Genomic DNA, 13053 nt, shown 5'->3' with positions numbered 1-13053 from the left:
CCACCAGACAAAAGTGACCCTCATTTCTCCATAGCCCCTCTCTCACATACGTTTCATTTGTTTTAAACCACTCAAAGCCTGTCCTAATTAATAAGAATTTATATCAACTCAAATAAACCTTTTTCAGCAACATTAGGAATAGGCCATGAAAGACTGGGGTTGGGGGACAATGTCCTAACCGCTTTTATGCAGTTTGCATGCAGCTCTTTGACGACAGTTCATAACAGTCACTCTTCTATATTAGGGTTGCATAGTATGAATTGTGGTGACAAAAGGATTTCTGTGACAAAAGCAGTAATCTACTCAGCTATCTGCACAAAATACAGATATGTTATCTACACGTATACGTTCTTCGCAGCAGGCATGAATTCTGCTGCAGCACCCCCCTGAGGTCAGCACACCCTCCCCAGGTCAGCGCTCAGTGCAACTGCACTGGTTGTACTGCCCAAAAGCCAGTCCCCAGTACAGTCCACCCTTTCCATTGGATGTTCTCATGAGGAAAGCGGAATCGCCTTTTTGTTGTGTCTCCTGTGCATTACCTCAGGCACATTGCAGTCATGAGTTCTTGATACAGCGCATCCTAGTGCTGTAAATAACCATTTTTACTAAGTCTCAATGTAGGGCACTCCATTTGCTGGCGCTCGTTAAGAACAGTCAGCCCTGCCAGGATTTGAGCACATCGCCTCTGGCACGTCACTTTGTCAGCAGCATGCTTTCAGTTCAGTGAGCCATCCTGGTGTCCAATAACACATGTGGTGCAAATTCTGTGTCAGGTTACCATCCCTGCCCTCTTGCTACCAATGACTGCATGTCAGCCCCATTTGAGGAGGTGCAGCTGGACCGGCAGATTCCTTCTATAATGAAGCGCTTTCTACAAGGTTGCTCTCTTCAGCAAATGTTCGACATCAAACTTTGCCTCTTCTAGACCAAGGTTTCTTTCTTGTAAAATTCTTGCCACCGACTGCATTTTTTCCCCTCGTGTGCTCTGCTCCGTTCACTGAGCAGGTCAGCTAGTTACTACAGAGCTAGGGAATGTTTGTGATCTCAGTAGCCATTACAAACAAGCATTGGCATAGCCAATAGGTCTCGCCTTTGGGACCTTATAAGTGTTTAGTTATCCAGCACAATATCCTTGGTGCAACAACATTAACTGTTGCATGGCTAAACACTTATAAGGTCCCAAAGGCGAGACCTGTCTTCGCATTCACGTTATTGTTTTCATACAAAACTACAATTCCCAGAGTGCTAAGCGGTTTGGTGAGCAACACATGCTTCTCGAGCTACAAATCATGCTTCTAAATGTTCTAATGCTTATATGAGTGTTAAAGATGGTTGTCGGGCAGTACCTTGACCTGGTGTTGCACTTTGTTTTTATATTGGTGGCCGTAGGGCGGGTCACAGGCAAAGCACACGGTAGCACAACTGCACTGCTCCTGAAAAGCAGAATGATCACCAATATCGGAAACAAAACTGGACAAGATGAGGCATTACGATCGAGCTATTGAGAACTGTGGAGCCAGGCTTGAGTTTCGGCGCCGGGTCCACAGCCTGTGATTCTGGTCACATCATATAATTTCCCCGTTACAGCTAAGACAGGTGCATGAACATAGGAAAGGGGGTTGGCGGGACAATCCGAGAAGACAAAACCTGAGAATGTATGGGTGCTGACCCCTGGAGACACGGGCAAGAAGAGCCCTCATTAAGAGGGGAACTTGGGTGTCCGTAGAGCCGACCACTGGAACCCCCCGTTCGGATGTGCTGCCGTCCCTGCCCGCGGGCCGCTGCCTTTCACTGGTGAGCTCCACGTGCACCGGCTCTCCCTGCCCCAGCATGTTCTTTTAATCACAAACACATTAAGCACACTGTAGCAGGCATGATGTGGACCGGTCTTGCTGTAGGAGAGGGGGAAGGGAGCGATCCGCCACATCAGAGCGAGCTCTTGGCATCCTCTGCTCGCTGATTCGCTCCAGCTGGGCCGGGATGGATCTGCGAGGTGGTGCCCAGAGCAGATGAGGAGGCGAGGAGATCTAACAGAAAGGGACGGGATCCAAGGAGCTGGAATGACTAGGGTGCTTGGGCGCGGTGGATCGCCGTTCTCAACACACCCCGCATTATTGGGTTTCATTGAACTGTACTCTACAGATGGTACCCGTAGAGCTGGCTGAGATGTACCAGGGGTGCACTGGCCTTGATGACAATCTGACGACTCTGTAAGGCTGGAGGGGCTGAGACAGAATCAGTCACATTCGCCCTTCCAGGCACCCATTAGTCTTGTGTGTGCCAGTCCAAGTTCAAACTCCAATTACAGCTCAAAGTTAATGGAGGAGCCAAAACAACATAACTTATGGAGTGATGGGGCGCACAGAGTAATTGGGAAAAGATAGTGAGATAAAACATACTCTAAGCGAGAGGAAATTTGAGTGGATGGGACAAGACAGTAAACGAACAAGGCCTGAAGTGAGTCAGATGGAAATAGACAAAAAGACAGACGAGCGAAGAAGAGAACTAGGCGAGATATTCAGAAAGGGAAAGAAGGAAAGAGACAAAGCCATAGAAAGAGTGAAAAAATTTTGGAAATGCAAAAATGAGTTAAAGAAAGTTAGGGTTTGAAGATGTGTGTGAGCTACTGAAAGTAAGGGAAATGAGGAAAGAGACTGGCAAACAAAAAATCGTGAATGAGAAAATGATACAAATGGGAAAACAAAAGAAGTTGGAGAAAGGTAAGGACTGAAGAAATATAAGGATAGAGAATGTAGAAAGAATAAACAACAAACAGGTTTTGTGATACACAAAAGCAAACAAAAGACAAGTTAACACAAGTAGCGTAAGAGACCTTACAGAGTAGATGTTTTGCATTGCCTCACGGAGAACATCAAAGCGGCCGTGCCGCCGGGAAAGTGCAAGTGATAGCCATCGCGATCAAACATCAAAGCGGCTGTGCGGCCGCGAAAGTGATTGTGATCAAGCGCGGTGCGTGCACATGCACTGTAGCTCTAGGCCGGCCATGGTAGCATTTTTTTTTGCCCTCACAAAAAGTCTCGCCAGACCAGCGCATGCGCTGGGTCAGGCGAGACCTAAAAGTGGGGTGACCCAATAACAGTCTTGGACCTGGGCTCAGTTAAATACAGAAAACAATGGTCCTAAACCTTTCTTTATGCAGTATAAATAAATTAAATCAAATCTTCTAAGCTCACGCAATGTCTGCTCACAGTAATTAAAACATTCGAGATAATTATGTGCAACAACCAAAGATGTCAAAAGTAACAATTTATTCAATCCTAATTGGACTCTCAGTGGGAATATTACTGCATTATTTGAATTTACAACAAAAGAGACAGAGTGGTTGCTCCAGGGGAACGTGCAAAAAGAGTGCTCAAGTGAAGGGAATGGGAAGGATCCCAAGTGAAATAAGAAAAGGACTTGGAGACATTTCAGCGTCGGGATTGATAGAAGAATATCAATCTAGGTAAACCTGGTCATACAGCATCAATAGTTCACAAGGTCTATTTACATATATTTTGCAATCCGGGAGTGTATCGTTTAGCACAGCATGGATTTTTTTCTTTTTTTTGGTCCAGGCTTAATAGGCATTGGCGTCGATGTTTCGACACGACTAGGGGTACAAGGGGTACTTGGGGCCTCAGCCTGCGGGTCTTCCTCAGGACTGGGACGAGCAACCAACTTCAGTGATGTGGTGTCCGTGTTCCACACCTACATGGTTAATAAATAGGGTGTCAAGGTTGTGCACATGAATAATTACAAGGGTTACAAGGTAACCGAATTGGCCAAGTTAATAAGGCTTACCCACAACGGTTGGGGAGAGGACAAGTGGTGTCCTTACAGGTACAAGTTCAGGAGGCATATGTCTTCTTCTGAAGGCTTGTGGGTTCATTGTTGGATAGATAATGTCCCTATGCAAGAATCCACCCTAACCCATAGTGCAGGTTAGTATGCATGTGTAATGGAACAATTGTTAGGCTCACTTCTGGTAGGGCAGACAAGGGCACACAAACTCGCTGGAGGTACAGGGGTAAAGGGGTATAGGACTGTTCGGATGGCGAGCCAAGACAATCCCGAAAAGCAGAGGATCACAGCCATAGTGGTGCCACTGAACGAAACCAAGCCAAATGTTGAAGCCCTGGCGATAAAATCCCCTTCATGCTCCCCATTTCCAGAGAAGCAAGTGGTCTCTGTGGACCAGAAGCACTTGCGAAGGGTTAACAGAGAGAAATAAAGTCTCCTACAACAAATCTAGGCTGGAGGGCACTAATTGAGTCCCTCCTCATAACGAGGACAGGGCAGAGGACGATGCTGATGAACTTGCTTCTGAATGTGTTCGGAGAGAAGGAGCATATCCCTGCTTACAAGAGAGGTTTTTGAATCCTACCAGTGTAGCACTAGGGGGCCCGTTGCGAATTAAAGGCAAGACATAGGATTCAGAATTTTGGGCCCAACTTTTAAGCACGAATGCAGAAAATATATTATTATAACTTACACTCCTTGGAATTATTTACACCCTCTAACAAGCTAAATACTTTATCTTGGTTTCAGTAGGGTCACAGCCCATGCTAACCTTCCTCACCCAGCAAAAATGTGTTGAGGTTTTTCAGGGGGTGGAGTGACAATACCACACTGAAACCACACCCCACAAGGAACTAGGGTATACATGGTTCATAACAGAAGCTTGGGGCATAACAGAAGTGAGCAGCAATATGAGAGGGATCAGTCAAGCAGCCCAGAGTGAGAAGCTATTAAAAACCAGCCATAATGCCCTCATGCACCAAATGCACTGGATCAAAACACAAAAACACAAGAGTCTACCTATGCTACATAGAGGTGTCAAGAGGGAAGTGTGGACATGGGAGGACGAAGTCAGTCTTAAACAAGAGTGAATCACAAAAAGGGTAATTCCACTTCAGGGGGCATAAACGGTGGTCCACAACAACAGAAGCAGTAGTACGAACCCCATGAGGGACACATGCCCAAACGTCCAATTGCTGCACACCAAAGCCCCCAACATGGCAATACCACAACTGAGCAGAAGGAAATATAATGTGCATCACACCCTCACCAGAACTGTGAAGGATACCCAAGAGGATCTGAGAAATCCCCACATCTGTCCAGGGAGCGAAAATATGGTAATTGAAAGACCTGTTTTGACACCATTTTCTGGTTTTCTCAATGGTTTTCTCAATTTCGGTGTTATTTTACTCCGGATTTTTTTAAACTAATTTTCTTCGAAATATTTACATTCTTTCCCAACTATTTTGTTGTTTTGTCCAGTTGTTCAATTGTGCTGCATGCATTTACCAAGAAAGACATTGCTGTTCTAGTCCGTTTCTCAAGGGTGATACAGATGTTATTTACTGAAACTTTACATTTTTGTAGTCTGATTGTTTAGGCCTTGCAGGACCAACTCAGTCACAGTTCACATCTAGACTGTCACCTCTGGTTCTCACAGCTTCACAATTTGAATTCCTTCGGCAATAAAATGCATTGTGTGGACTAAGACACCTTTAGACTAGCAAAGTACATAGGCATGCATAGCAGAATGTGTGCAGTGCCGCAATGCATGCAAATGCAGGAAATCCTAATGCCCCAGGCCAGTGCTGTGAATGTATTCAACACGTGCTAATGCAAAAAATGCAAGGAGGAAGTCACAGCAGCATGAGCCATTTTATTTAATCTCTCAACGCGCATTTTTATGAATTTAATTCAGTTTCACAAAAGAGAAAGACGTGTTTAATGCATCATCGTTTATTAATGGTTATGAAAATATTTAAATACCTAAAATTAGTTTGACATAAGTGCTTTTCATTTCTTTGTTCTTTTTCTACCAAATGATTTATTCAATCAGAAAATTGTACAAAGTATAGAAATATATTAACATGAATCATGAGGGAAGAAGAAGCACACTATTATTACAAGTACAATTCTTTTGTATTCATTGAATCCTGCTCAGCAATCAGTCAACTTTCAATCTTCTATGGAATAATTTGGATTGACAACTAGAAATGGGTCCTCTTCCAGCACGGCTTCATCATCCCCGGGTTTAAAAGCTTTTAGCCCAGTTTTGTTGAGTTCTAATAAAATGTTATCCTGAAATAAAAGTAGGTTGAGGTTATACACAAGTTCAAGAAAGAAAAAAGGAAATTAGGCCAAGCATCAATAATGAAATATAGCTTTAGGATGCTTTGGCTTACAAATTACATATTTAATTTGCAAAGGAATCTCATCTATCTAGCAAGAATACTTCAATTATATATGAATTTCTGTATTTGTGACACAATATCAAGCTATACTGGACATTAAATATGAATATAATAAAATTAGGTATATCATACATTGCAAAGTAAACACAAACTTAATAAATGCATGCGTGAGAATAATTCTGAATACCAAGTTTATGGTGTTTATCATTTGAATTTAGAGTGCGCGCCAAGTGTAATTCATTTTTTTGTCAGAGAAGAGCAGCATCCGTAGGGCAGTGCATGGATCTCCAACCTCTGTCCGGATTATGATGTCGGTTTCAGACGACCCGACGATGGCGGTCAAACTGACTGCCTCAAGTCATCAGAAACAAAGGATGTGGGGTGCAGACTCACCCATATCAGCTTCCCCTAACAGTCTCTGGCATAGATCCCTTGCTCCAGGTCCCCCATACACAGCGACTGCTGAACCACGAAGACTATGACCCTGTGTGCGCTAGAATGAAGGTAAGTCTGTAAGTGGCATGTATCCCCATTAACTGGACTGTGTAAAGATCACCACACTCCAGCAATGGGGTAAATGGTGGACAAGGCATATCTCCACAGAGGTCATGCATCCGTGTACATATCACATGTTTCCTGTGAGATTGCACCCACTTGCACTGACATATTCGGGGGCATGTGCACCATCATAGATGAGACCTCTGTAGTAGCAGCGGTTGTATTGTAAAATGGCAGGGGGAACTTTCTCAACCTCTGAGCTCCAAATCATATCGCGGTCGTGACTGTCGGGTGGTTGGTTCGACTGGGATCATAATAAAGCCCCAAGTGTGATCAAGCCAAGTGGGCCACTTTACTTTCTCTATTTTTCCTTTCTTTATTTCAGAAAACAGACATAAAAAAAGGACGGGCGGAGATGCACAAGTGTGCCGAATGGAGAGGTTGCATCACAGTGAGCCCTGGCAGTAGCCAACTGCGAAGATTGCTACATGGTTTGGGGTGATTATTTATCTTATGCTCCAAAGCCTTACCTCAATTTGGCAATAGCTATTGTGGTTCAGTTCTAATGGTTTCCATCACTGAGCCGGAGCCTATTGGCGACCGACTTTAATGCTTCACACCCACACAGATTCTGTACAGAGAAAGCAGATCTCATCAGGTGAGGGGCTTAGCAGTCCTTCCACTCCTCTAAAACACAGTGGCGTGGCTGGGGGGGGCAGACCACCCTAGACGGAATGAGTATGTGGCAGCAGCTGGCCCCCGCTCTAACCTGTGGCTGCATGAATCGCCAGCACCCCCCGGCTCTTCTATCATGCCGCCACGGGCAGCAAACGAAGGGGCTGGCACGGGCTGCCTAAGGGCTAGCTACCCCACTGCTATCACAGCTGCTGCACCAGCTCATAACAGGCTATTTTTGGTTTTATTTCTCTTTGATTAACTTCTTTAATGGAAGCATTCATCTGATCTACATTATTATTACAGTATGATATTATCTCATCATATATTTTGTCTACAGGATTTAATTTTTAACTTGTGTAGACTACTCAAGCCTTATTTAATTGCATTTGATTTATTTTCAACAAGATATTTAGTCCACACAATGGAGGAGAAAAGAAAAAAAGATGTCAACACTCTTATAAAAGTAATCAAAATGGTTCTCCACCTCTAGTTAAATCCAAGGTTGGGAAAGTTACAGAAACACCAAGCTCATTGACAGCTTAATTTTCCTAAGCATAAGGTGTTTAGAATTTACTCTAGTCTTCATCTTTCCCATTTCTGAATCACCTTTTGTCACTAAAAACAAGCTTCAGTTCATCCATTTTTACTAAAATAAAACCGATATTTTTGACCAAGATATAATATCTCTATGCCTTTAGAATTACAGTTTCACTGTTGCTTCCTCTCGATAGAGAATGAATGTTGATATCATACTAAATGATAATAAATCAAAGAGGTCATCCTCTAGTACTTTGTAATAGTCCAGGTGCAACATCGCAGATAATTTGATGGGATGCTCTTAAAGCTTACATCAGAGGTATAGCAATTTCAATTACTGCATTTGACAACAATATTTTCAACTAAATTATAGGGGTAGGTGGAACGTTTCATCCTGCCCTAGGAATTGGTGGAATTTTGGTCACTGTGTTACTCTTTAATACAGACTACTAGCCAAATTCTGCCAATCTGTGTGATGGAATTTTTCTCCTGGAAGGCTCCAGGAAATGTGGGGTAGCACACAAGAGCATGGTGTCCCCTAGCACAAATTTCAAACACTGGTGGTCAGATGGCTGCCGCTTTAATAGATTTGGTGCTGCTGAAGCAGATTTTACACTTGAGTGGCAGCAAACCCAACTTTAATGGCTACACACTCTTGTGCAATGTATGTGCCATTCATACAGATTTTTCAGAGCTGCTAGTGCTACCGGCACTAAATTGCAGTGCGAGCTGCATAATTTCCTCCCATTGGCAGAACTCTGCGGAATCAGAGTTTTTATGTAACTCCGTTGAATTACGCAGACTGAAGTGCCACGAGTTCCGACTAAGCCTACTAAATTAATAAATTAAGAGAAAAATTTCCAATACTGAACATCTCTACTATATCTGTTAGCAATACATAGAAATTAAAGCTACAAAAACTTCACTATAAATATAATTGACTACTCCATAAGTATGTGGGCCTTCAGATTTCTAATGAGAAAGTAAAACTACATTTTAATTCCAATAACGCATGTAAATTGCTAATTTACATATCAAAAAGATAAAACTCAAATGTACGCTATAAAAGAGCAAATATTATGACTTTGCACATTAATATCTTTACATGGATGAAAACTGTTTTGCTGAATTCTATACAATAAACCTCAACCAATACATCCCACAAAAATGGATATCTTTTTAGAAACATGTAATTAACCTGTACCTTCTCAATCTGACAGACTAAGTTTAAAGTACACCATTACTATGGAGGAACTTAATTTGGCTGTCAAATCTCTTAAAACAAAGAATGCGGCTGGTTCTGATGGTATTCCTGCAGAATTTTGCCAAGCTTTCTCTGCTCAATTGTTTCACAGTACTTACTCTTGACAGAATTTGGAGAAGTTGATTAAACATCTGAATCATTTAAAGGCATTTTGACAATAGTATTATATAAAGCTGACAAACATTCCATTATAATTTCTAAGTACCGATCTGTTTCAATAATAATGACTGCAAAATATCCGCAAACAGACTTCTTAAAGTACTCAGTATAATTAACACGGGTTTTTTTTATAGGTAGATTTGCAGCTAATACCATGTTCAAATGCCATTTATTATACAATATGCATTCTATTCAAAACCACATAGGGCTCCTCGCATTAGATGCTAAAAAAGATTTTAATAAAGTGAACTGGCAATTTTTGTTGTGTTATGAATATTTTCCAACTTTGTGATCATTTTAGAAAAATGATCGCAGTTCTATATGCTAAATCATAAGCTATGTTATTAGTGAGCAGATGCTTTTCTTTTCATTTAGAGAGTTACCAGACAAGGTTGTCCATTATCAAATTTTCTATTTTTAGTAGCAATTAAACCTCCCATTTGTCTCAACAAGAAATTCAGAAGCAAATAAGGGCATCTACATTAAAAATTCTGCTCTTGAGATTCCTGCCAATGCTGGTGACATTTATTTCTAAGCATTTCTGAATGTTTCAGTCTAATGATACTAAAACCCAAATAACTATACTGCCATATTAGGTTATACACTTACAAAGTAACAAAAACATGTTTTCCCATTTATAGTGTATTGTTAAGACATGCTTCAGTCCAACATTCTGTTGGGTAAAAACAAAATAAAATCTTTGTATTTTCTCTAATTTGATAAAAGACAATAAATTTAAATTGTGACCATATTAATATGATCTAGGAGAAGGTTCAGAAGTGTCAACCCTTCATTGAAATTGGAGAGATACGATTGGAGATATTAAATGGCACTTATCCCACAGATATTTCATGTGCTTTGTGTTCCCGGTTTAATTTCCAAATACTTTCTTCAGGTACAAAGATAGAATTATTTCCAAATTTATCGAGAACTACAAAACACCTAAAATGAAATAAATTGAGAACATGTCAATAAAATAGGGTTACTGGCTTTCTCAAATACCATGAAGCTTTTCAAATTCAAAATTAAATGATGGTTTCACGAGCCAAAATCATCCAGTTTACCTAAATGGGTCTAAATTCAACGAAAGTTAACCCCTCTCCAGGAATTGACAACAAACTCCTTCAAAGGGAAATAGTTTAGACAAAGCTGCTGAACATCTTGCACCCTAGGGGGCTGAATGAGATTGAAGAGGTCTTATTTTTTTAGGGTTGGCTGTTATATTGATGTGTTTACTCATGTAATGCACAATATATAATGATTTATTCTTTGTGTATTCACTTCAAGTATTTCCTTTTGTTACTTTTCATTCATTTTGATTTCGGTTGACTACTTTTGAGCATGCCTTGCGGGGCTCTCCGTTGGTTTTATATGGGACATCTGGCCACGGTGCTTTATACTTGGTTTCACTTTAGCACATGCAGTTCTGAGACTTGATAAAACTCTTATCTTAGGATATTGCCATGAGTAGCAGAATTTTTCATACTAGGTTTTGTGTGGGGACAGGACTGCCTTGCTGCCCCTGAAAGGACTGCTTTGATGCCTGCCCTGCTGCTTGAGCTCTGTTTCATCACTTGAACCCAGGACTACCAGAGTGACTGTAAGAGCTAGTTGGCTGGCATTCTGGAGACTCACGGACAGAAAATGCCCTATCTTAAACCTGCACCTGAATCCAGCCAGAGTGAGTCCTAATCCCCCCCCCCCACCCCCAAATGTGGTGCCCCTCCAGTCCTGGACTCTTGGTGGTGGTGCTAAAGGTGCCCAGATACCTAAAATCCAAAACTTCGGACTTGAACTAATTTTGGCTTGAAGCTGCTCTGACAACTGAGAAAAGACTGGGATCAACCTGCTCTTCTATCCGCCTAAGGTGCTTCGCCGGTCGACCTGACTGTGGCAGCTCCTGCTATCTTCTCCACAACAGCAAATCGTTTACAGTGGTCCTACCCCAAAGGGATATCCGGCCTCCTGGAAACCTTATCTGCTCCAGCCCCCAGTTTCGTCCCACTGGAGCTTTTCAACTTCCAAAAAAGTGACTAATTCCAAACGTAGAAATCTTAACCACGAGTTTGTCTAGCGGCTTCCCTGACAATGACCTCCATCCACAGACATGCCTGCAGCCTCGCCACACTGAACTTTACTTTCTGAGAACTCTTTTCTTTGAATTTTGGCTAAGTGTGAAAATAAGTGATGGCCGGACCCAATCCACTTCCTGTATAGAACTTCCGTTCCATCGAGGTCAATCATATTTTTCAACTTTGACCAGACCTTGCTTGACTAGATGTCCTTAGTTAGTGCTTTGATTTTTTAGGCATTGTTTTTACCTTAAACTTTAAAAACTCATAACTCCAGTTGTACCGATTGTCATTCCAGTGTCCAATAATGCATTACATTTTGCTCCATTTTTCTAATTTAGAGAGAGATTTTGCTTATGTTGTGTTTTCACTTTATTACTGTTTGAAGTGTTGCAAAAATACTATACACATTGGCTCTAAGTTAAGCCTGAATGTTTTTGTGCCAAGCTACCAGAGGGTTGAGTACAGCTTGATTTGTGGTTTGCTTGCATCTCATCCTGATAGATTGTGGTTGCTGCTCAAGTAGGGTCTAACCCCCTCCAACCAGTAGCCCAATTTCCAGCACATAGTAAACTGATTTTTTTTTCTCCCACTATCTTCAATTGTAGTGGGGCTACAAGAAGAGCTGCATCATCACATTTCCCATTGAAGCATATGTGTACTAGTGCTCAAACGATAAACAAAGGCACATGTACAATACATTTCAGTATTTTTTTAATTATTTTCCTGGCGTTCATGTCAGTCAGCCGTGAACAGTTTGCTAATCATAATGGATTGGATAAATTGGTAGGTTCCATTCATTAAAGATTGTGTTTGTTCTAGACAACTAGTTGGTTTAAGTCTCTGTGGATACAGAACCGGCTATTACCCCAAGTACTAATATTACCTTGAGCACATAAGTGAAGGAAAGCTTCTAAAATCCAATTTCTCCGTTCAAAACCATTATATGAAGTGGACTAGGCATTGATATTTTTAAAAATAAAATCTAAAGTGCAACCCATTTAGAATTATAACTGCATCCTGCTTTCTTCAAACTCCATCAGCCTAGCTGTTTTATGTTTTGACAGCACTACACACCTTAAAAAAATAATCTTGACATATTTAACATTACTTTGCCAATACCTGGACATTTGTAATACACAGATGCAGTGTAACATTAAAAGATTAAAGACCAAGCCTCAACTTGAAAGTTTATATTGCTAAATAGAGGTTTACAGCAATAAGCAACTGCTAGTGCTACATAAAATGAATGAAAAAAGTCTTAGTGCCCAAAGTGAAGTCCACATGCCATAAAGGACAAATAGTTGTTCCCAATCTGATCAACAAGTGACGTATAATACAATCTGGCTGCCCAAGTTGGAAGAATTGTGCAGTGACTAGATTGGTTGCAAATAAGTCCAAAGAAATGGGCATTTTATAAATCAGAAAGAAGGTTCATAAACCTTTTAACCCACTCATAGTAAACACAAGGATATTCCTTAGGACAAAAAAGTCAGAAACAGTAGCACTGAAGAGCAGACTTTGTCCAAGAAAAAGTGCCAACAAGAATCACTATGGTGTGGGTGAAATGTTTATGGCAGTTTGTTCATGCACATAAATGATCCATACTTGCACTAAACATCGGATCAAAAAC

At 41.3% G+C, this 13053-nt stretch overlaps 1 protein-coding gene across 2 annotated transcripts in view; it reads right to left on the bottom strand.

Moving 5' to 3' along the window:
* Positions 1 to 5741: 5741 nt before the first annotated feature.
* LOC146823118 (maternal DNA replication licensing factor mcm6-like) overlaps positions 5742 to 13053 on the bottom strand; it is a 474334-nt gene continuing 467022 nt past the window's right edge. For both annotated transcript variants that reach the window (XM_085606624.1, XM_085606623.1), the window contains one exon: positions 5742 to 6099. In XM_085606624.1, coding sequence (XP_085462750.1) covers positions 5977 to 6099 — 123 coding nt within the window. In that variant the 3' untranslated portion in view covers positions 5742 to 5976. The remainder of the gene's footprint in view (positions 6100 to 13053) is intronic.

This window comes from Triturus cristatus, chromosome 5_2 (genome assembly GCF_964204655.1).
Source record: "Triturus cristatus chromosome 5_2, aTriCri1.1, whole genome shotgun sequence".
Lineage (NCBI taxonomy): Eukaryota > Metazoa > Chordata > Amphibia > Caudata > Salamandridae > Triturus > Triturus cristatus.
Note: the sequence above shows the minus strand (reverse complement) of the source record. Positions and strands in the feature narration are given on the sequence as shown.